At 44.6% G+C, this 25,073-nt stretch overlaps 1 protein-coding gene across 4 annotated transcripts in view; it reads left to right on the forward strand.

Annotated features, from left to right (window-relative positions):
* TSHZ2 (teashirt zinc finger homeobox 2) overlaps positions 1-25,073 on the forward strand; it is a 739,565-nt gene that overhangs the window by 361,571 nt on the left and 352,921 nt on the right. The window contains exon 1 of one of the 4 annotated variants that reach the window (XM_078057313.1): positions 3,870-3,930. The exons of the other annotated variants lie outside the window; for them this stretch is intronic. Coding sequence (XP_077913439.1) covers positions 3,885-3,930 — 46 coding nt within the window. The 5' untranslated portion in view covers positions 3,870-3,884. Of the gene's footprint in view, positions 1-3,869; positions 3,931-25,073 lie in introns of those variants that run through there. 4 annotated transcript variants of the gene reach the window in all.

Consider the following 25,073-nt stretch of genomic DNA (forward strand, 5'->3'; position numbering starts at 1 on the left):
CCTCTCTGCTTTGGACTCAATTTAGGGCTTTTGTGGGAAACATTGATAGTAGATAACAGATGTGGGGCACTTGCTCACACATATGGGGTATTACTGTGAGGACTGAGAGGATCATTTTCATGAAAGCAAAGCTCATTGAATTTCCTGCCGAATCTTCCTTCACCTGGACAGCTCAAGTGAGAATAATGTGGGTTTATCCTTAGAATGAACGTCTATGGAAAACACATCCCACCTGTGGCCGTCTTTAAACCATCTGCTTGTTTCAATTAAGAGATAGCAATGTGGGCAACAGATTGCTACAGTGGGAACCCTGTTAGCAGTGTTTGATGACTCACTGAGCCACACGTTGGGGGTGTATTTCCTTGACCTGGAAATTATGACTTCTAGATAGGAGGTGGAAGATGACCATGTTTTCTCTGCTCTGTTCGACTTTATGGTTAGTAGCACTTTAATTCTGTGTCACATTGTTTGGCTGAGATGGTGCACTAAGATCGTGCCCCCCCCAACCCCCGTAGATGTTGGGACAGGTCTCTCAGCAGTCACCACGGTGGCCATTCCAACTGTGAGAAGTGCCAGATGCAAGAGTATCTTTTTCACATATTTTCCTGTTCTGGGAAGGTCTTTGTGGGAATGGGTTCCTCCAGCCTGTACCTTGGAGATTACATCATCTTTAGGGCTGGGATCATTCATGGCGATATGTCAAGAGCCCAGACAAGGGACACAAACGAACAAGCAGGTAGGTGTAACTATGAGATGGTAGGACTGTGATGAACTGAATGGTCCTTGCTTTTCTTCCAGAGGCAGCTGAGAATGTGAGCCCAGGGTTGCTGGATCTCCTGATTTTTTAGTTCATTCAAAAATGTTTTTCATTTGGCCTATTGCAAAGACTCTGTATAAAACTCATGTGAATTATCAAGCATGCTAACAGAGGGAACCCCTAAGAGCTCACCACTCAATCTAATAGAATATTACCGATACTGTTGAAGTTCCCTGTGCGACCCTCCCCCGTCAAAGTCACCCTGCCACCTGCAGCAGGCACTTGCCTGAACTGGGCATTTGTAATCCCCTTGCTTTTCTTTCTAGTCGCACCACATGTGTTTCTCTCCCCCAACGAGATACTCTTGGGCTCGCTGCGTAGGTACAATGAGGCAAGTACCAAAGTATTCACAGCAACATTACTTGTATTAGCAAAAAACTAGAAATAACCAAGTATCTATTAAAAGGAGAATATAAAAATAAATCATGTCCTAGTCATGCAGTGGAATACCACACACGCACAGCGATGAACAAACCAGAGCTAGAGGAATCATATAGATGGATCTTAGAAAGAAATGTGTTGCACAGAGTAAGTTGCAGACATGTATTACAGTATGAGTGTATTTCTGTATGCGTTTCAAAGTGAGGGAAGCTTTTCTTTTTCTTAAGGAATTCTGGAACCTAGGAGTTACAGCGATATATACTAATTTTTTTTAAATGTTGGAAAGTAATTTATTGTATTAAAAAAACGACTACTGTGGATGCCAGGTAAAATGTGTGTTGAGATGAAGTCTTTCCTGGGAGCTATTTGCTTCTGACCTCTGCTCTGAGGCCTTAGATCAACTCTTGTTTTGTCATCCTTATAGGGTAAGAGGTTAGAACTGTCTTGCTTTGGTATGTTTTCAGACTTTGGGGTCTGCAGGGGATTAAAGTAAAGGACAGAATATAATAATAAGGATGAGAGTAACTGTGAGAGCCAGGACATTCCAAGTGAGGACTCTGCCTCCGTAAGCCAACAAATCAAGACCAAACACATCGGGATTCAGGAAGTAGGTAGCAGTAGGTCACACAGGTAAGCTGCAAATCAGGTGGGCGACTCCCAGCAGTATCAAGGTGGGGATTTGGCCCAGTACCTGTGCTCCTGGAGAGAGCTGAGTTGCCATAATGTTAGTAATTAACATGTAGAAAGTACTTAGGATGCATCAGTTACCTATAACGTTAAGTCTCATGACCCCTCCATAAGACAGGTAGGATTGTCAATACTGGTTCTGTCTTACCAGTGAGGACATGGAAGCACAGGGAGAGAGAGCATGTGGTTTCCCAAAGCTGCACCACCAGTAAGTGGCACAGTGGAGACTGGGATGCAGGCTGCCCCCCTCGAAGTGTTTGCTCTTAACACTATGCTAAACCACCTCTTCTTATCTCCTCTGAATGCTTGGGTTTTCGTGAGGATGCATACAAAGTAAATTTACAGATGACACTATTCTTAAGGTTCTCAGTTTCACTCGAAGTAGAGCACTGACTTAAAAAATAATCAACCTGAATCTTGCCTAAAAGGAAACTTACAGTTTCATCTTTCAAAGAGAAAATTCTAGCTCAGTTGGCCAAGAAGCTGAGATCAAGCATGGTGGTGGTTACCAAGAATTAACAGAAGGTTTTCTGGGCTCCTGGTCAGTGTTTTGTTCTGGTGGCTCTTTACACTTAGCTCTATCTAGTCTAATGTGATACAGACAGAGATATTTTTAAATGAGCTGCAGTCTGAAAAGTTTCTCTCTGGAGTCAATGGACACTGCTTTTCTAAAATAAAAATTTCTTTGTTTCTTTTGGCTGTAAAAGGAATACACAGATATTGTGAAGTAGAAGAAGGAAATTAAACATTACCCACAGGCATCACCACTGTTAATATTTGGACTAGGCCTTTTCAAAAGCTTTTTTCCATACAGACACATGTAATATAGACAATACAGTTGCACAGAGGATGGGTTAATACAGTAGAGTTTTATGATCTAGTTTTTGCTTGATATTTATAGTGAATATCTTTTCCCATCAATAAAAAAAGGCACACACAAGAGATTTTAATGATTATAAATATTCCATTGTATCGATGCACCATATTTGCTTAAGCTACTTACTTACCCACTTGCTGGGCATGTAGCTTTTTTAAAACGTGTTCCTGGGGACATCTGGGTGGCTCAGTAGGTTAAACATCTGCCTTTGGCTCAGGTCATGATCCCAGGGTCCTGGGATCAAGTCCCGCATCGGGCTCCTTGCTCAGAGGGGAGCCTGCTTCTCTCTCTCTTCCTCTGCCTGCCGCTCCCCCTGATTGTGCTCTCTCTCTCTCCCCCTCTCTCTCTCTGACAAATAATTAAAATCTTTGAAACGTGTTCCTGTTCTAAACAACACTGCGATGAACATCCTTTGTGTTCAGATCCTGGCACACTTATCTATTTATCACATGAGATAGAATCCTAGAAGTGGAATTCCTAGGGACTATGCCTGTTTTAAGACTTTTAATTCTTAGTACCAAATTGCCCTGAAAGGAAAAATGTGGTGACTAGCACGGAAAGGGCTGGCCTCCTACGACTGAACACTCACTAGCTTTAAAGGAGCTACTGCAGCCTGTCACGTCGGGGCCCTGGAGGTCCCCTCTGACGTAAATCAAAACATTTGAGTTAACAACATTCAGCCTTGTCAGTCACCCACAAATTATAGGAGGCCTCCTCTGTCTTTGTCAGTAACAAAAAAAGGAAAAAATTACCCCAAAATGGCATAAAAAATAGGAACCAGACAAGGAGTCACTGAGAGAAGACAAGTGAGACAACAGTGGAAGAATTTCAGATCCGGAGTGGAGTGCATCAGGTGCACTGGATTGTTTGGGTTTAGAGAGAGAGGCGAGCGGCACGTCCCTCCTGCCTGCCTGCGTGGCCCAGCAGGGGCACTCATAGTACCCGAAGAGAACTAGCAAGCGTGTAGAGGGTTCAGATGGTCAGCTACAGAAGGGGGAACCATGACCTTCATCAGTGGCTAGAAGGTAATTTACTCAAATCTTTCCCTGACACTGTTGATTTTTCTCTGCAAAAAAATTTCTCCTTTTCAGCTTCTGCAATTCTGTGGCACCACTTGGGAGCATGGACAAGAGAACGTGTTTTGCAAAAGAGGCAAAGATTTTCAGGGGTACGTGGGTCATCTTTGTTTTTGAGAACAATCTTGGTTGTAAAAAGGCAAATAATCCTCATGCCATGTGATTAGTAAAGCATACACACACACATATGCACATTCAAAATGTGTGACTTTAACCTTTATAGGTCTCTCAAAAAAAAAAAAATATATATATATAGTGACAGGTCTGATCCCTAGGAGCTGGTACTTCTAGAAACTAGCGTGGGTTCCTTTGCTCTGCTCTGATCTATCCACTCTGTACATCTTTCGACAAATTCCTTCAAGGGGAAACAAAGCATCCTTAGCAGGCTAAAGTCCAACAAATGTCAGATTCTGAACAACATTACTTTGTGTCTCTATTTAACATTAGAGCGGATGGCTTTTTGACAGGTTTATAGCTGACGAGTTCTATAGTCAGTCATGCAGGACAATTATGTTTGAACTAATTTGATGAATCAACTTGATGTTCTCCCATAGTCCCCGTGGCCTTCATGAACGGATGTGCTCAATTTTCTGCTGGAGGTCAAAAATAAGCTTTGAAATTTGGCTAATCCCGTGGCATCCTCGGGACCCGTCTGGTAGAATAATCTTTGGACATAAACTCTGACGGATGTCGAAAATGGGAAGCACCACTTGGTAAGATCATTAGGACCTTCAGGCCCTCTGTAGGTTCTGAGATCGGGTTCCAGAGACTAGCCAGCGCCTTGTGAGCACTTGAATAATTTTGTAGTGAGGGAAGCAAAGAGTTCATTCTTGAAGCATTTGGGGGTCAGACCCTGGGGGAAAATTATTTCTCATTGTTGGATTCAGTTTGATAGGGATGTGTGAGAACTGGTGAAGAGGCGTAGAGATTTCCTGAGTTTCTTTTCCCCACGTCCTGAGTAATTCTGTCCAGCTCCCTGCTTCCCAGAGGCCCACTAGCCGAGTAGGTTGGTGCCTGGGCCCGGGAAGAAGCCTGCCTCAGCTCTGTCTCATGATTGTGCAATAGTGAGCCAGTCGCTTAACTCCTCAGTGACTTGCCTTGCTCGGGGCAGGGGCAAAGGCAGATAATAATCCTTCATATTTCATGGGGTTGTCCTAGGCTTAAATATAACAATACATGCAAAGGGCCATAAACAACACCTGATTTATGGTGAACTTTCAGATATTGAAAACTATGGCCTGTAGATTAGTAAACTGGTAACTTCCCATGCCCAGAAAGGTAGAGGACTTGATTAATCCAAATAAATTAAGTGAATGCTATCATTTGCATTTATAGCTGGTATTATTTCTTCCAAAACCATTAGCAGAAAAGGATATTTTGCCATCTAGGAGTAAAACTGCATTGCCAAACTGATTCCCCCACCCCCTTTTTTTTTAGATTTTATTTATTTGAGAGAGAGAGAGCACAAGCGGGGGGAGTGGAAGGCAGAGGGAGAGGGAGAAGCAGACTCCTAGCTGAGCAGGGAGCCCGATGTGGGACTCGATCCCAGGACCCCGGGATCATGACCTGAGCCGAAGGCAGGTGCTTAACCGCTGAGCCCCCCAGGCGCCCCACTGCTTCCCATTTTTAGAGCTGTGACTTGCTACAGTGTAGGTCAGGTGGCTTATGGCATCATCCACTGGGTTTGCAGCAGACTTCGGTTATTCATTCCATGCACATTTACTAGAGTGTCTCTTCTGCATGCAAGTGTCAGTGTGTGTGGCAAGAGGACAGTCTGGACACAGACAAGCACGACCACTTGCTGCCTATGTGAGCAAGTCACTTAACCTCTGTGAGACTCAGTGTGGTCATTGTTAAATCGAGAGGAGTATAACCTGCCTTCTAATGCCGTTTGCGAGAATTAAATGATCCAGTCTGTACAAAGGGCCTAGGTCAGTGCCCAGCACAGGGAAGGTGCTCCACAAATACTATTTTTATGCCAGGAATTTTTTTTTTTTAGCTTCCCTCTGCAGTGATCAAAACCTACTTACTGAATAGTGAAAGGGAGAATGTGATCATCCTGTGGACAGGGCTATCTGGAGAGCCTAACCCAGGACGTGGAACACATTACATTCTCAACAAATCCTTCTTGAATGAGCCAATGCATAAATGATTTGCTTGAGCTCAAATTACAGTAATAACATGCTGAAGCAGCTCGTGGAAGACAGTGGGTCAAGATGGTTACAAAGATGGCACTTGAAGTGAGATAGAACTAAATTCAAATCCAGGCTTGCCAATACTAGCTAAGTGTCCTTGTACAGCTTGCTTAATCTCTCTGAAGCTCGATTTCCTCATTTGCAAGTTGAGTGAAGAAGAGCTGTGTTATAGGGTTATTGGCTTATATGTGATTGATAGATATTGGTTTTTATTATAATTATTGCTAAACAAAGTGTTCGCCCTATAGAGACACTGAAAATCTGTTTATTGGGCATCTTGTTCATCTCAGGCTCTACACTAGGCCCTAGTCACTAGAGAGAAAGGGGGACAAGATAGGCAAGGCCCCTGACCTGATGGTGCCGATACACTAGTGAGTGAGACAGATGGAAAGCAGAGAAATGTGATCATTTTAGGCAGGGTGGAGCTCCTGGGAAGATAGTAGAGGAGAAGGATATGGTTGGGAGTGGGCAGGTTATTTTGGAAGAGGTGGTCAGGAAAGGCTTCTTGGAGGAGGGACTTGTGAGCAGAGTCTCCAATGAGAAGAGGGAGCCAAGCATGTCAAGATTTGAGAGCAGAGACTTCTAGGCTGAGGCAACAGCAAGTGCAAAGGCCCTGAGGTGGGAATGTTTGCTGCAGAGTTCTCGGTGCTTTGTGAACAAGAAAGAGTATGGCCAATGACGAAGTCCAATGTAGGCTGCTACTATAGAACTTCATAGGCCAGGGTAAAATATTTGGAAAAATATTATGTCAAGTGTGGTGACTAAGCCATTGGTGGATTTTTCACAAAAGGGTGATATAGTCTGATTTCCTTTGCAAGATCGTTACTATGGCAGGTGTGATGAGTATAGGAAGGCAGAAGGTGTTGCGGGCAGACAGGTGAAGAAGCTCCTGTCCAGGGAGAGATGCTCATCGTTGGGACAAAGGAGTGAAGGAAGTGGACATCGTTTGAAGATAGAACCACAGGATAGAGGGGTGAGGCAGAGAGAGCAACACCCCAGGCTTCTGTGAGCCCAGCACCAGTAGCCTTGAGCATACTAGTTGGCATTCTTACTCTCCAGCTGCTTCCCTGCTGTCCCCTGCGGTGTGCCGCCGGGGCGCCCTGTTCTCCATAGCGGCAAGCCTTCTCTTCCCTGGTGAGACTGAGCTGGGATGTCAGGGGCCTTCGACCTGGCTCCTGGGAGGTTTGAAATCAGCAGTAGTTCCAACAAAGGAGGGAATGAGGCCACCCCAGCAGAGACAGCTCTCTGGAGTTGCTGTTTTGCTTTGTTTTTTGTTTTAATTCACTATTTATATGGGCCCCACTTAGTGGCATAAAAGGTTCTAAGGAAACTTGCTCTAAAAATACAAGGGATGATAAAATGCAAACCAATGAACATAAGATACAAGACAGGAACCAAGAAATATAGTGAGTATTTCTCATGGCGTATTAATTGAAATGTTATTTCCCTCTAGGAATATAATATGATAACAAGATCCATTGATTTACTTATTCAACATGTATTTGCCATTCATGGTGCTCTGTGTTGGGATATGGGACAAGCCAGGAGGACAGTGGCCCCTAGTCTCATGGAGCTTACAGTTTAATGGGGAAAACAGGTATCAGAGAAACCCAATAGAATAAAAACAGAATCTATTGGTTTCATAACAAAAAACTGGCTATTTGTATATTGGCAAAGTGTGGCAGACAGATACATCAGGATCTTTTTTATTTTTATTTTTTAGTATCATTTTTCAACCACAAAGATTAGAGAGTGTGCATCAAATCATTAACATCAGATATTCAGATATTCCTGAACTTAAGGCTGATTTGTAAGTATATATTTTTATATACTTATTAAAAATACCAGTGATTAATATACACAAATACCTACTATCCACTTACACATAAAACGTGTTTATTGGTCATTTGGAAAGACATCTCACCAATAGTCCTTCAGTGTCATCTCTCCAAGTACAAGTTTCCTTCAAGCCCAGTAGGAATTCCATTGCTAGACCAGAGGAAAAGGTTGTCTCCTGTTCTATACAGAGCCACAAAGTAGTAAACATTTATGGAGCTACATCTACTTAATTTGACTCATGTATATCCAAGATTTCACATGAGGTTTGGGGGTTGTTTCTTCTTCGCTGAAATGATTCTGTTCTCTTACCTTGCTTTTTCTTTTCTCAATATAATGAACATTAATTAAGCATCTGCTTTGCACAAGATACTGTGATCAGAATAAGCAAGTCATGTTCTATGAATCTGTCAGAGATATTTTAAAGTCATTTAAAAATAGCTTTTATTTTTCATATTATAAAAGTGATATGTATCTGGAAATCTACATTTCACATGTACTTTTATTTTTTTCAAGACTTTATTTATTTATTTGAGAGAGAGAGAGAGAGAGAGCACAAGACGGGGGACAGAGGGAGAAGGAGAAGCAGATTACCTGCTGAGCAGGGAGCCTGATGTGGGGCTCGATCCCAGGACCCTGGGATCATGACCTGAGCCACCCAGGTGCCCCTCACATGTACTTTTAATAATATGTATGTATATGTACATGTGGGGTGAGTGTAATGTATATTCTCTATTTCTAACATATGTGTATATATTAAGATTTAAAATAAGTAAAAATTCACTTTAATTTATATATTATGTATACTCTGTATAATATAGAAATACTGATTTTATTGTATTATATATTATATGTTATATTAATATATATGTTTATAATATGTACATTATATAACTATAATACATATTAAGTAACAATATATATTATGTATACAAATATATAACAATACATATATATGTTATACATTATACATTATTATATCACATAAACCTTATATTACAATGTATGGTAGATATCTTTTTAAGGGGATCATACTGCTTGTATTTGTTTTCTTTTTGCTTTTTTACTTGAAGTTTTATAAGTATCATTTTAGTCATTAAATTATGTTTACCATAACAGCTGCTGACTATTCCACTGTTGAATATAGAGTGCTATAATGTATTTAACATAGCATGAGTGTACTACCATTCTCCTAGTGTTGGATATTAGAATTATACCTGTTTGTCCCCTGGTCATTCCTGTGGTGAGGGACATCCAGTTAGCTGAATAAGGATTACTTCCTACTGAGGACTTCCCAGATGTGGCCGCTCATGCTGAGGCTTCCCTGATTATTCCCATTGCCACTTTTTTTCTTAAAGATTTTATTTATTTATTTTATGAGAGAGAGAGAGAGAGCATGAGCAGGGGGAGGAGCAGAGGGAGAGGGAGAAGCAGACTCCCCAAAGGGCAGGGAGGCCGACGTGAGGCTCGATCCCAGGACCCCAGGATCATGACCTGAGCTGAAGGCAGACACTTAACCCGCTGAGCCACCCAGGTGCCCCTGCCATTGCCACTTTTGAGGTCAGTCAGCAATGTGCTGTTAAGCTGGGTCCGTGAACGCTCAGTAAGTAGATGCGGAAACAGGTCCATGTTTCCTATCACTAAGTCAGATCCATCTGCACCAAAAGCATTCTTTTGTAAGAAGGAAAAATCAAGTCACATTGGTGCTGAGGCGGCAAGACTAGTGAGTGGGGCAGAGTTCTGCCACCATTCTTCCGTGGCTTGCAAGGTGCTCACATGGACCAAAGACTCCAAATAAAAATAAATTTCTTTGAAATTAAATAGCCCTTCGGCCAGAGAAACTTTTTCAGATATTCACATCCTCTCCCAAGCAAAGCATTAATCATCACGTGTTTTTACGTTCTCTCTTTCCTTCAAGGCTTAGGGCTGTTGGGCAGACCCGGGGCTGTGTTCCTAAGGTCTTCGAGGGCATGGATTTTGACCCACCTCATGGCAGGTGGTTACACGGCTGATTTGTCCAGTGGCGCATTCTCTGAGTACGGCTTTTTGTTTTAATGGAATGAAAATTCTCCTTTCGCCTCTGTGTGCACAGATAGACTTGTCATAGGTGTGCCTGGTGCTGGGGCATTCAGTTGCCAACAGGACTTGCCTCTGTGCTTCCGGGCCCCCCTCCTCCCCACCTGGCTTCCTAAGATGCAGCAGGTGGCCACGTGCCGAGCAGGGCCGCGTGTCAAGGCAGAACGCCCAGCACTGCTCGATTGGGTCTCCACACACACACCCTACTCTATCTCACTTTGCCACTAATACTGATCTTTGCTCTGCTGATGACTCCCCCACTCGCATGCTTGTGGCTCGGGCAGCATGTTGTGTATAAGGCAGAATCATGTCTGGGGAGAGAGTGACAGTCTGCCCTGCACTGAAAAGGAACTGGGGAGAACTCTGAAGTTGTACTGAAACCTACTTGATCCTTAAAGTTCATTTCGAGTCATGGCCACCAATAAGCCTTTGGGTTTGAGAAGCAGAAACCGAATATGCCAGCCAAGTTTGACCTTCTATCAAGTTTGGGTTTCTATCTAGGGGAGGAGTGTAGAGTTGCTAATGGTTATGAAGCACCTACCATGTACCTAGCACTGTGCTAGGCATTTTCTTTGCTTTTTCTTGCTGAGTCCTCTCCCTGCCGTGGTATTTATCATCTCCATTTCACGAGAGATGGAGCTGAGTCTGAAAGTAGGGAAACAATGGCTTAGAAGAAAATCTAAAGCCCTTGCCTGTTCTTCAGGGGTTGGGTTCCCCCATGCCTACTTCTTGGACTTCGGTTCCTCTCATGGCTTTTAGCTTTCTAAAGAAATTAGGTATTCAGTCCTTTTCTGCCTCAGGACCTTTGCACTTGCTGTTTGTTCCACCTGGAACCCTTCTTCTTCCTGGTCTACAGCTGGTGGAATGCGCTTTTCCTACCATTTCAGCAACTTCACCTCTACCTTGGAACTTACCTTGACCACCTGAGTAAAAATACTCTGTCGCCCTTTATCACCCTAGAGTTTTCCATATTCTGAAATTAGCCTACCCCTCCTGATTTTCATTCATCTACAGGAATATTTCTCAACAAAAGTAGTGACCCTATCTCTCTCAATTCTGTTTTGTTAACACTTGACATGGGTAGGGGCTCAGCAAATATGTGTTGCACAACTAAATAAATGCAACAGATATTTACAAAGCACCTGCTAGGTATAATTCGGCACTGTTCTAGGCACGGGTGATACAGCAGTGAACAAAACAATTAGAGACCCCATTCTAAGAGGGAAAGACAGATGTTAACAACAGAATTAAGAAATAAAATCTCAGAGAGTGATGCACCTATGGTAGGTAATGGTGTTGGGGTAAGACGAGCTGCTCTCAGATAAGGCCTATCTGACAGACATTTCCAGAGAGACCTGGATAAAGTAAAGGAAGAAGTCATGCAGATGTCTGGGGAGAAAATCATGCAGATGTCTGGGGAGAAAGCATTCCAAAAAGAAGGAACAGCCAGTGCAAAGGTCCTGCAAAGGGGCAGAAGCATATTGGTAAGTCTGAAACAGCACCGAGAAAGCACAGCTTTTGCCGAAGGGGGAGGATAGAGGCAGAGGGGAAGGAAGGGAGTGGTTCATGCAAACACATCTGTGTCTTGCTAAAAATTTCAGCCTTTACTATGAATGCAGTGGGATGTTATTAGAGGGTTTTGAGCTAAGGGGAGACCTGGATAAATGAATAAAATCACACAGCTTGAAAGCAATCAACCTAGAATAGAAACTGGGCTGAGTCCACAACCTGCGCCCCCTCTCCCCCCCGCCAACGATGAAGCTGTATCTATCCCTACCCACACACTCTTCCCTGTGCATTTTAGCATCTAGGCAAGGCCCACCCCTCTTTTTTTTTTTTTTTTTTAAGATTTTAGGTATTTATTAGAGAGAGAGAGCACGAGCAGCGGGGGAAGGACAGAGGGAAAGGGAGAAGCAGACTCCCCACTGAGCAGGGAGCCCAACATGGGGCTCCATCCCAGCACCCTGAGATCATGACCTGAGCCAAAGGGAGATGCTTAACCAACTGAGCCACCCAGGCGCCTCCACCTGAAGCCTGGTTTTGGTAGCTGAGCCCTAAGCTGGTGGCAGGGTTTGCTTTGTTTTTTTGTTTTTTTTCCCTGTTCGTGTAGAACACTGGGGTCCACCCTTGCAGCCAGTGACCCCCTACCCCGGCAACTGGGACCGGCTTCTGGCTGATCACAGAGTGGGGTGCACGTTGCATCAGCAACACAGCCTCATGGAACAGCAACTGCAGCGTCCGCTCCCTCCCTGAGTTTGACGCCCTGTAGCCTGGCATGGTGCCAGGTGTGAGTAAATTGGGCCCAGGGTTCCTGTTGTTGTTTTCTATTCACACAGCAGCTGCTTTCATTACCGAGCCATGAACCTGATCTCTCAGGATTGTCAGTCAGCTCTCTCCTCGCCGATACCAAGGGGAAAGGAGACAGGCTAGCCTCTGCTGTGAACAGAGCTCCCTCCCAAGGCCCCACCCAGCGCCTCTCGCACTTCCTACCAGCCAGCACACCAAGCATTTTGCAGAGCGTATCAGTGAGGACTCAGGCTTTGAGGGTTTGGAAAGCCAATTGGTTTAAATCAAAAAGATTAATTTGGGGTCCATATCTCTCAAAGGTCAGGGAAGCCTCGGCTTTGGCCATGTGGGACGTAAGGGACTCCAATGGTGTTACCAGAATTAGGTCTGATTCTTTCCCTCTCTGCTTTCTGCTGGAGGCCTCTCATCTCGGGATGCAGCAAGATGCCAAAGTAGGTTCCATCTTAACACTTCAAAACCCCAGAATTACTTCGTCACATTTCTAGTCAACATCTTAGAATTGGGTCTCCCTGGCTCGGATTGGTTCACATACCCAGACCTAAAACAATCACTTTGTCCAGGGCAGCGCAAAGCCCGGATTGGCCACTGGGTCACGGGTTCCACCCTGCACCAGCCTAGGAGTTAGGCCACCTAACTCTTATGAACCAACAGCAGGAAAGGGATAGTTTCTCAAGGAAGATTAGGGTCTGATCACCAGATGCTAGGTAGGTAGATGTCTGCTCTCACGCATTCTCTCAGTTAATTTTCAGAGAACCCTGTGGCATAGTGATGATCCCATTCTGCAGAGGAAGAAGGTGAGGCCCAGAGGGGTTAAGTCAACCAAAAATATACAGCCATTCATTGACAGAGCCGGGATCTGAATATGAATTTGTCTTTCTCCATAATGCATGCTCAAGGGTCTCCTACACTTGAGAGAGGAGAAATATTAAAATAGGGTCAAGATGATCCTTGAAACCCACCACCCTAGAGCAGCTCCCTGGCATTTGCTCATTTTTTTTTTTTTTAATTTCAATTTCTTTGATGTACTTTAGGTGAAGTTGGAAACCAGTTTTCCAGGTTATCTGATTACAATAGTGACTCACTCTTAGCAAGTACAGAGAGGAATGTTCTGAAATTATCCTGGAAGGAAATATGCCTCTCCTGGATGGCGGCATATTACCCACGTGTCAGGAAAATCCATATGCCCACAACATGTCTTATATAAATGTGTGGAGGCGTGTTTTAAAAGCATGTATATTCATATCCTCCGTGTGTATGTATATAAATCTAGATATTTATCCCTCTGCTAGATTCATAAGCATCCAGTGGTTTACACATTAATTACAATCTCTTTGGTGAGGAGAAATATTTTCCCTTCTATCATGTTCATTTTATGATCATCTGTAGTTCATCTTTGTAGCAGTCACTAAATCATCTGGCAACACAGTGTTCTGTAATTGTTAGATTGTGCACACATTTTGGCTTTACTTTTGTGAACCTCCTACTCCCTTGCTTTTATTATTTTTTTAAAAGATTTTTATTTATTTATTTGACAGAGAGAGACACAGCAAGAGAGGGAATACAAGCAGGGGGAGGGGGAGAGGGAGAAGCAGGCTTCCCACCAAACAGGTAGCCCGATGTGGGGCTCCATCCCAGGACCCCGGGATCCTGACCTGAGCCGAAGGCAGACGCTCAACGACTGAGCCACCCAGGAGCCTCCCCTTGCTTTTATTATTAACAACAATAATTAAGTGTGGGGTGCTAGGCATATATATGATCTCAACAAATTCCAGCCAACCATACTTGGAAGGAGGTACTACTATTATCATTATTGTCACAAAGGAGGAAAGCAAGGCTCCAGCGTTCTGCCTGGTGAACCATGCAGAGTCTGTCATGGAAAGGGGACTCAGACTTAAGTTTCTTCTACTTTCAAGCAGAGTTTCTCAACCTCAGAACTATTGACATTTAGCCAAGCTATTCATACCATACTATTATGGAAGTTAAGAAGGAAAAAAAAGCCAAAACAAAAAAACCAACACGGTTGGTTTTTGGAACACCAAGTCTCCAAGGCTACCAAGGAGGCTATATAGCTATTAGGTGTTTGGTGGAAAATGTGCAGAAATCTATCCATATTTTAGGTACATATGTTTGGATCCAACAATTCCTGTAGAAATGCTGGTAAAAAATGTGCAAGGGTGTAAGGGTGAAAATATTCAATATAGTGTTGTTTATAGTAGGGAAGTTGGGAATACTTAAAGGTCCATCAGTAAGAAATCAGTGAAATGAATTACAGTACATGAATCCACTGGGCTACAGGTCAGGATTTCGTTAAAAGTATGCAGAAGCGGGCGCCTGGGTGGCTTAGTTGGTTAAACGACTGCCTTCGGCTCAGGTCATGATCCCGGAGTCCCGGGATTGAGTCCCACATCGGGCTCCCTGCTCGGCGGGGAGTCTGCTTCTCCCTCTAACCCTACCCCCTCTTGCAATCTCTCTCTCTCACTCTCTCTCTCTCTCAAAGAAATAAATAAAATCTTTAAAAAAAAAAGTATGCAAAAGCTCTAAATGTAGACACAGGGAAAGGTAAAGATTTATTTTCAATGAGAAGTGAATTGCAAAGGATTGCATAATCCCAATTTGGGAGGAAAAAACTCAGCCTGTGTGTCTGCATGGAGGTGGAGTCAGGTGAGGGTATATAAATTGGGTTATACCTAAGAAATTGCTGGAAAGATATAAACCAAACTGGTAATAGTGATTACCTTTGGGACATTTTTATTCTAGGATGAGGCATGTCCAATTATACTTTATAGTACATACTTTATACTGTGGCTCTCAACAAGGGACAATTGTGCCCTTCGGGGTACATTTGGCAATGTCTGGACACATTTGGGGTGTGTGTGTGTGTGTTGGGGGGAGTTGTACTGACATTTACCAGTGATACTGTTAAACGTTCTCGGTGCACAGGACGTACACATCCACACAAAGGATTATCCTGCCCAAAAGGTCACTAGTGCCAAGATTGAGAAACCCACTTTATACCCTAGTTTAGTGTTTAAGTTTGTTATGGTAAGCATCCATTAATCTTAAACTTTAAAAAACATTTGCAAAACAAAGTCTCCATTCTGATACCCGAATAAAAACATTGTTGCTGGTGCCTTCAAAAATCAAATAAAAGAAACAATTTTAACATCAGTAGTTTTGCCATATGAACATAATATACTTTTTCTTCCATTAGCAGAACAAATTTTCTCTATTTAAATGTAGCATTTCTGTATATTTGTCTTTCAAAAGAGTTTAGAGTTATCCTTAAGCAAAGCAATCCAATAATATTTATCCCATTTCACAGATTAAAAACTAAGAATTGGGGAAGACTCACTGTTTATACAACCAGCTAGAACCTTGATAAATAATTTTAATAGTTTCTGGAATATTAAATTGCCTGATCTCAAACGTATGTGTTTTGCTTGAAACTGATGGCAAAAAAATCACTATGATTATTTCCACTTCTGTAATTGTGAAACAAAGCAAGTTTCCTTAGGAAACTTAGGAAACTTCCTTAGGAATCCTTCCTTCTCTATGAACAGAGTATGTGCCCCCTCATTTCTTCCTCCAAACAGAAATACTTTTTTTTTTTTTTTCCCTCGCAGGGCATTATCATTTCAATTTGGAGATAAAACATCTCTCCTCTCACTTTCTGCTCTGTAGTGTAACCTTGGTGGGTTGTCTTTTGACACATTAAATTTCAGAGTGCAGAGAAGATCCCAAGTGTAACTGAGGAGGTGACAGCTTTGAGTGAGGTTTCTAATAAGGAGGACAGGTGTACTATAAAATCTTCCATGCTCCTCATGAAGGCAGTAACTCGCACTTAGCAAGACACTGGGTATGACTAACAGCATGCTGGTGGCTCCAGGACAGAATGTTGTTGCTGACCCAAGGACCAAGCCCTTGTCGTGGGCTCTGTCTTAAGAAACCTCCTCCCGACTCTGAAGTATAAGACACAGAGTTCTCAGGCACCTGGGTGGCTCAGTCGGTTAAGCATCTGCCTTTGGCTTGGATCATGATCCTAGGGTCCTGGGATTGAGTCCTGCATCGGGCTCCCTGCTCATCCGGGAGCCTGCTTCTCTTTCTGCCCCCCGCCCCACTCGTGCTCTCTCTCTCTCTCGCAAAAATAAATAAAAATGCATTTAAAAAAAAGACACAGAGTTCTTGGAGCCACCACAACTTTTAGAGATGCACACTGGCCTACTGATACGTGTTTGTTTGACTTAAACTCTACTTTGGGGGGGGACGCCTGGGTGGCTCAGTCGGTCAAGCATCTGACTCTTGATTTCAGCTCAGGTCATGATCTCAAGGCCCTGGGATCCATGCTTAGCAAGGAGTCCGAGATTCTCTCTCTCCTCCCTCTACCGCACCCCCCACTCAGGCACATGCATGCTCTCTCTCTCTCTCTCTAAAATAAATAAATCAATCTTAAAAAAAAACCAAAACTTTACTTTTTGGAAATTAATTCCCTATTTGTCAGGATAGCATAGGTTATGCTGCGGTAAGGTCCACTCCCCAAATTTTAATAGCTTAAAATGACAAGTATTTATTTCTCTCTTGTGATACATGTGTGTTGTGGGTCCGCTGGGGGCTCAGCTCTGCTCTCACCCAGGACTCCACCGGCTACAATGGACATCACCTGCCCTGATGACAGAGAACAAGAGAGCACGTTGAATCACACCCTGACTCTCAAAGTGACATGCACCACTTCTGATCACGTCTCTCATGGCCTTGCCTAACTTCAGAGAGGTGGGGGAGTGTGAACATCAAAAGGACAAGAGACACGGGAAACTTGTGAACGGTTCTAATGACTTCCACAGTCACCAAGGTGTAAAAATCATGTACCAATCTGAGTTTCTGGATTCTTTTGCAAGATGCAGGATGTTGCAACACTCAACCCGCACGACTGTATGGCAATCATTGGGAGGAAGGAGAGGCACCGGTTAGCAAGGACTCTATTTAGATGGGACTTTTGTTTGCCAGCTGGCAGACCCTGTCTGCCCTGTTCCACTCATCCGAGGGGTCAGCTCGGTCCTTGGAGGAAGTTGAGTTGGTGCAGTCTAGTGGTGACAGTTTGGCTACGGAGTTAGACAGCCTGGCTTTGATTCTGGGAGAAACCCTTTTATGGCTGAGTAACCACAGCTGACTGATTTGACTCTCTGTGTCTCAGGTCCAATGGGTGCAGGTAGCCCTGGGAAATGCGAGCAGTACATAGGGATATGGGAATAATAGTAATAAAGTAGCAACTTCAGGGGCTGTGATGAGGAATAAATGAGAAAACCCATGCAAGGCACTTAATTTAGTGCCTAGGATAGAAATAATGCAACTGCTATACCACCACCACCATCATCATCATCATCATGTTTCCAAAGTGCAGCCTTCCCTTTACCTTTCACTTACGGGAAAATGGGGTTGCCAGGTAAATGCTGTTGGTGGATGAATATTGACCAGCTCCCCTCCTTTCTCTGTATCTGTTTCCTGTCTCCTAATCCAAAGGGTCGGACCAGGAGCTTTCTGAGGTCCCTTCCAGTACTGACATTCTGTGATTCCAAGACACAAGGAGGGCCCCCAGATCCCTTCTTGAGCTTTCAAAGCATTCCCGATATATGCTTTAGCGTGGATCTGGAGAGTGTATCTGTCAAGGGGGCTGCAGGCAGGGGAGAGACATGAAGCCAAGCTATGAGGCAAGCATGGGAACAGACTGAACCACAAGCTCTGGCCTTGAACCCATCCAGGGAACACTGATGTGAGCCAACTGTGCATTATCTGCTGATGAACCTTCCCAGGAAGTGATGCTCTGGAACCCTCTACAGGCCTTGTGATCTCCGCCACCAACATCAGTCACCATCTGGACTGGTCTTTTCTTTCACGGCACTTGGTAGAGAGCAAAGGGCCCCTAGCCCAGGCCGAATGTGACAGTTTTATTTTTGTTCTGCAGGCTGCCCTGCCTTTGAACGATGTAGTGTGATGATAGAGATATTATCACCCCGAGCTAAAATATTCACCAATAACGAGACAATGAAAGCAGTTGCTACAAGTTTGTGTGGTGAATGCAGAGGAAGCAAACTCTTAATTATCCAATAAATATTCTCCTTAGATTCATTTAGATTTCTGCAAATGAGTTTGTGCTTGATTCAAAACACCTGGAGGCTCAGCTTGAGCCATAGAGGAGATCCTGGCGAGGAGTTCATGCTCTGGAATCAGACAGTCTCTGCCCCTGAGCTCTGACCCTAAGCAAGCTCCGTGTCCTCACAAAACCTCCGTGCCTTCATCTGCAAAGGGGAGGTGGTAACACTGACCTCACCGAGTTGGGAAAATTGACTAATAGAACGTACACTATGTATCTCATGAAGGGTCTGGCCCATCAGCCCTCAACACATGTCAAGAACGAGGTAGCCTAACTGGGACTCTCCCATAAATCATCTCCGCAGGGGGACGCCTGGGTGGCTCAGTCGGTGAAGCGTCTGCCTTCGGCTCAGGTCGTGATCTCAGGGTCCTGGGATCGAGCCCCCTGTCGGGCTCCCTGCTCAGCAGAGAGTCTGCTTCTCCCTCTCCTTCTGCATCTCCCCCACCTCATGCTCTCTCATGCTCTCTCAAATAAATAAATAAAATCTTTTAAGAAAGCATCTCTGCAGAGTCACCGAGGGTGGACAATCTCAAGACTAAGTGCATACGAGTGAACACACCGGAAGGTGGCTGTGGCAGGTAGGATGCCACATGCCCTGTAGAGAAGGACATGAGAAGACACAAGTCCTGTGTTGCAAGAGCTTCTTATGTTTTCAGGAGGAATTTTAAAATTCTGAAGTTTTATGTGAGATCTCCTGATTTTTCAGTGTTGCCCAATGTATTAAGCTGGATACCCATTTGACTCCAGTAAAAATAGACTTCCCCCAATGCCTCATATCCCCCCAGAGTAACAGCACGTTGAGTCAGATAGAATTTTGTTTGTCTCAGGTGAAAGGGCAGGTAGGTGGCCGAGAGCTAGCAAGGCGCTCCTTGATGTCAGGCGCCCAGTGACCTTCTATCTGTTGCCCTGCCGCCTTAATATGAAGCTTCCTTCTTGCGGTCCAAGATGACTGCTCTGGCACCTGCCATCATGTGCCTATTCCAGGCATCCAGAAAGGGAGAAGTGGAGGGCATGTCCCCCTCTCTTTAAATATCTAAACTGGAAATCACACATACCACTTTTACTCACTTCTCTTTGGCTAGTGCATTGTCACGTGGCCATGTCTACCTGACAGAAAGGCTGAGAAGCACAGTCTTTATTCTGGGTGGCCAAATGACCAAGAATCAGGAGATCTTAAATGAAAAGAAAATAGGAACAAAGCCACAAGTATTTTGGATTTTTTTAAACACTAGGACCACCAAGCAAGCCACACCTCTGGAGCATTTGGGAACATGGAAAGAACCCTTCTCCCCTGGGGATGTGATAGGAACGCGTCATAATGAAATGTCTTTTCTATTAAAATGATCGTCGGGACCAACATCAAAATAGGCTCCATGTATTGAGTGCCTACTACGGGCCAGATGCGTGTTAGGTGCTAAACATGTGCATGGCTTTCCCGTGACCCTCCAAACACCCCTGCGGGGTGGGCATCATCATCACCATTAACCAGCCGTGGGAACGAGGGCAGAAGAGAAGTGATGTGACCGCGTGCGCGTGGTTTGTAAGTGGCTGAGCGGGGATCTCGGGTCAGACCCATCAGACACCAGCCTTGCTCTGTGCTGGGCACAGTCTCCCACTTCCTTACCTTCCCCCCACCTTACAGCGCTGCCTGTTGTGCCCCCCCCAACCCCCCCACCGCCGGTGCCGAGGAGGGGCCCTGTCACAGCAGCATCACCACCCGGAGCTCCGGTTAGAGAAGGTCAAAGACGGCGGCCCCGGACCCCCACATCCTGACTTTGGGCCCTTTCGACCATTCTTTGGTCTCTGTTTTCACAAGTTCCAGATTCCTTCACCTACTGCTATTTTATAAAGAAGAGAGAGAGAAGAGCAAAAAAAAAAAAAAAAAAAAGACTCTTAGCCGAACTGCTTTTCTTCAAAATCACGAATAATTGTTTTCGTGGTGCGTCTGGGAAGGCGTTCGCCTCTCATCTTCTGCCCAGGACTTGGCAGCCTCCTTCATGTTGCCCCTGCTCGCCTTCCTCAGCACACCCGTTCCGGGCCATCCATCATCACAGCCGTTACTCTGCTTCTGATCAAGGGGGGACTGGGAAAACCGCCTCGCCCTCAACACCTACCGGCGGCTCTTTGATTTGCCATCCGTGGGCAGAGGGAAGTTTCCAGAGAATGACCTCAGAGCCTCTCCACACGGAGCCCCACGCAGCACCTCAGCAGCACGCAGGCTGGGGAGAGAAGGACCAGGTCGGGCTCTTTGTAAACAGTCGGCACACGGTTTCCAGTTCACTGATCTCCCTTACCGAAGAAAAGCCTTGCTTTCTTCCCCTTTCTGGAACGTACTCTGCGAGGAGGAGTTTCCCAGAGCTGCTCACCGCACCCCTCCGACCACCTGCTGGAAACTTCCCTCCCGCATTACCAGGTGGCTAAATAAAAACAAACTCGGCACCTTTTTCATCAAAATAAAGTAGGTCAGAGATTCACTCGGCTGGCCAGTAACTAGGGCAGCATTTCTCTCATCCTCCGTACTCTCAACATTTGGGGCCACATCGTTCTCCGTGGTGGGGGCTGCCCTGCGCTCTGCAGGATGTGTGGCAGGGTCCCTGGCTTCTCCCCTCTAGATGCCAGCAGCAGCCCCTCCCTAGTTGTGACAACCAGAAAGGTCTCCAGACATTGTCACCTGTCCCCCCGGGCCGGGGGCGCAGAATCAGTCCAGGTGGGGACCTGGAGTGCCTTCGGGACATTCGTGCAGGTGCAGAGAGCGGGTAGGACTGTGGTTACTTCCTGGCCTGGTGCCTCTCCAGCTGAGTGACCTGGAAAGTGTCATCATGTCATGGAGACTTCATTGCCATGCCTGTGAAATGGACGGAATAATTAGGTCGACCCCAAGAAGTTATTGGGAGTGTTTGGAAAATACTTAGCACTGTCCCAGACCCCCGGCGAATGGGAAACCAGAGCTGGCTTTTGTGAATGTCAGCTGTTGGTGTCAAGCTAACGAAGCAACTGGGAGGATGGGGGACATTTGGGGCCTGGCCCTCTTAGGCCTCCATCCTGACTCAGATTCCGTGCTCTGTTAGCATCAAACTCTTGCTAGTGCCCCTCATGCAATGTGCTCTCTTTGGGCCCCCATATTCTTGCTCAGGCAGTTCCTCCAGCCTTCTCTTCATGGTTCTCTTCTCTTCATGGTTAACCCCCACCTACTCAACCTTCAAGCTCAGCTCAGGGGTCACCTCCCCCAGGAAGCCCTTCATGATTGCTTCCTCCCTCCCACCCCCGCCCCAGTCTGGGGCACATCCCATTCTTAGTGACTGAGGAAGTTCCAGTTTATCTCTCATCGCACTCCTCAGTCATTTGATTTTGATTTTGATTTATTTTTAGAGTCTTGCTCAGTCATTTAAATATTTGGTTATCTTCACCAGAAGTGCCCTCCATAAAGGCAGAGAGTGCATCTTAGGCATCCTTGAGTCTCTGGGGTCCAGCTTAGGACTACACGTCAACATTGCTCAAACGTCTCTCAAAGTGGACAAAGGAAGGAGAGATAGAGGAGAGAGAGAAGAAGGGAAGAAGAAAGGCTTGAGTGAGGGACACACAGAGAACAGTACCTTGCAGAAAAAAAATATTTGGATCAATTAGTAGCTGCTATTTTTTTTTTTTTATAGTTTCTTGTTCTAAGTGCAGTTGTTACCTTACTGTCACTTTTACCAACCAGTGAGCAGCCCTGAGTCTGCAAAGAGAGAAACCTTTCTTTTTCCAGGGTGAGCTCTTGGCAAATAAAGTGTCTGATACACTACAGTCATTCGATAAAAGACTGATAGTTTGTCCCTGTTTTCCAAGCTTTCTCTTGATGATGTCCGTTCACTCAACAAGTATTTACTGAGTTCTTGATTCAGGGGTGAAACAACAAGGTCCTTGCCCTCATGGGGCCCACATTCTAGGTGGGGAGACATCCATGAGTAAATGTCTCACGTCACAGAGACGTGTAACATGAAGGACGAGAGAGCAGGGGATAGAGAGGGTTGGCTGAGTAGGTTGCTATTTAAAATGGGTTATCAAGGAGGGGTCTTGGATAAAGTAACATTTGAAAAGAGAGCTGAAGGAAGTGAGTATTAGGATCTTCAGAGGTGATCCAGTACACATCCCTTTACGTTTTTAAAGATTTATTTGTTTATTTGAGAGAGAGTGGGGGGAGGGGCAAAGGGAGAGGGAAAGAGAGAATCCTCAAGCAGATTCCCCACTGAGCGTGGGGCCCGATGTGTGCTCCATCCCAGGACCCTGAGATCATGACCTGAGCCAAAATCAGGAGTTGGCCGCTTCACCGACTGAGCCACCCACGTGCCCCACTACATTACACATCCCTTTACATGGTAGCTCTTGATGGGCTGCACAGCAGCTTCAGAGCATTTGCAGAAAAGAGTTAACTACTTGGGAACTGCCTATGTCAGCACATACCACAATATTTCCAGAATCCATGCGCCTTGGCATGTTTGTGGAAGTCACCTAAAATAAAATGAAGTCTGTAGATATTGGAGAAGCAGATAAACAATATTTACCATCTTCCTCTACTGCAGACTCCAGATCCTTTAATAGAGCCACACTGTGAATCTCCATGTGGGAACCAGAGAATCCCGTTCTCTAACTTGTTTTGAACTCAGAAGCCTTTATACAAGAAACGTATTATAGGACTTGTGTTTTGAAGAATGTATTTTGGTAAAAATGGTTTTGGACTGGGTGCCACATTTAAAGAAATATTCTTTCCATATTTCCATATTACTATGTCTGGGAAAAACAAAACAAAACAAAAAAGCCTCATTACCATTAGCAATCACTCGCTATGCTTCCATCGCCCCAGCCCTAGGCAACTACTAACCTACTTTCTGCACCTATAGATTTGCCTCTTTTGGACCTTTCGTATAAATGGAATCGTATAATATATAGTCTTTTGTTTCTGGCTTCATTCACTTAACATAATGGTTGCAAGGTTCATCCATGCTGTGGCATGTGTCAGGACTTTATTCCTTTTTACCGCCAAATAGTATCCTGTTCTATGGATGTGACACATTTTGTTTATTCATCTGTTTGTCCATTAGTCAGTGGACAATTGGTTGGTATTCACCGTGCCCATTATTGGTTTCTTGCCTTGTGACTCTGCAAATGTTTAGCCTGTCACATTTAGAATTTCCCTTTTCTCTACCAGGGGCAAGCCAGGCCCTCCGTAAAAATGTAGTTCAGAGAACCTGTCTCGGTGGTTGACGGCAGATTCACCCCTGGTCTTGTTCCCTCCAAATTAAAAAAAAAAAAAGCAGAAAAGAAAACTTCTTCCATTACGCTTAAAAGCAATATGTATATGCATATATGTGTATACACACACACAAACACACACACACACACACGTATTTTTTTTTCTTCTCTATTTCTAATAGAATAGACTTGTGCTCTTTAGGGAAATCAAAAGGAGGGGTAACAACCGATTATAGTATGAGAAAGGAAATTTTAAAAGACTCTTTGGAAATAGCACATACATAAAACATTTCTGAACTATCTGCTAATGCAGGAATTATCCTTCGATGCAAGGGATCTATGCCAAAGTAAAAGTCTGCTCAGGCTTTTATGAATTTCCGTGTTAGTGACAAGTCTCTGACTCCAGGGTCAGCGGAAGCCACTGCGTTTGCCCCGTGCGGCTGCTGTCCAGGACTCATAAGCTGTTTGAAGACGAAGATACTGTAACTCACAACTGAGCCCTCGCTGAACTCAGAGTGCTTTGTGCAGCATACTTCTTGGCCATGTATCCAACAGCATTTTGATGTTATCGAATGCCAGGTTAAAAGGTCCTTAGGGGTTTGGGACAACACATCCCCTTGCACTGGACATTGAAAAGAGACCGAGGTCGGATCCGGAGTGACCCGAGGGAAGACTTGTCACGAGGTGGCCAGCATCTGTTTGAAAGCTGCGCCGGCTTGGTGGGGAGCACCTATCTCATTATTTGAGCAACCTGACAAACTTCCCCCTTCTCACTCATATTTCACATATTTGCAGTTGCTGTCCAACTTTGTTACAAAGAAAGTAGAGAAACTTGTCATTTGTTTGATCATCGGCGTGGTGTAAGAATTTGCCTGTCACCTGTTTAGGATAATGGCTGAATTCTTCAGTTTTCAATTGATGCTTGGCAGTTTGGATGTGTTAGATTGCTCGCGAGCAACTGAAAGAAATCCACACATTCTATCCATTGTCAAGCTCATTTAGCAGATTATTCTAAGACTAAAGGGAAGGAAGGTAGCTCGGGCTATGAGTCTTTTAAGAAAACATTACAGAGTGTGAACAAAAGCAAATCTACAGAATTTTAAAATGTCAGAGAACTTAGAAATCCTTCGGTTTGAAGGGTTTGAAAACTCATATGCCCACAGAGTCCAGACAGGTAGTGAAAAAAAAAAAAAATCAAAAAGGAAAACCAGCCGAGAGAGATAGTTGGGCTCTTGCAACAGCCCTAGGTGGGGCTTTGACCTCTACTTACTGATTGTGTGTTTTCATGAAATTTGCAAAAGTAGGATATTTAACTTTAATTGGTTAATAGGGCTGTAGTTTTTCTTTCTGACATCCTCCTCCATCATACTTCCCCTTATGTTGCGTGCTAGATGGCCCTGGATGCATCTCAGGAGTTTTGTGCTCATGGGCTATGGCCATTTTTTAT

The sequence above is a fragment of the Halichoerus grypus genome, chromosome 10 (assembly GCF_964656455.1).
Source record: "Halichoerus grypus chromosome 10, mHalGry1.hap1.1, whole genome shotgun sequence".
NCBI classification, from domain to species: domain Eukaryota; kingdom Metazoa; phylum Chordata; class Mammalia; order Carnivora; family Phocidae; genus Halichoerus; species Halichoerus grypus.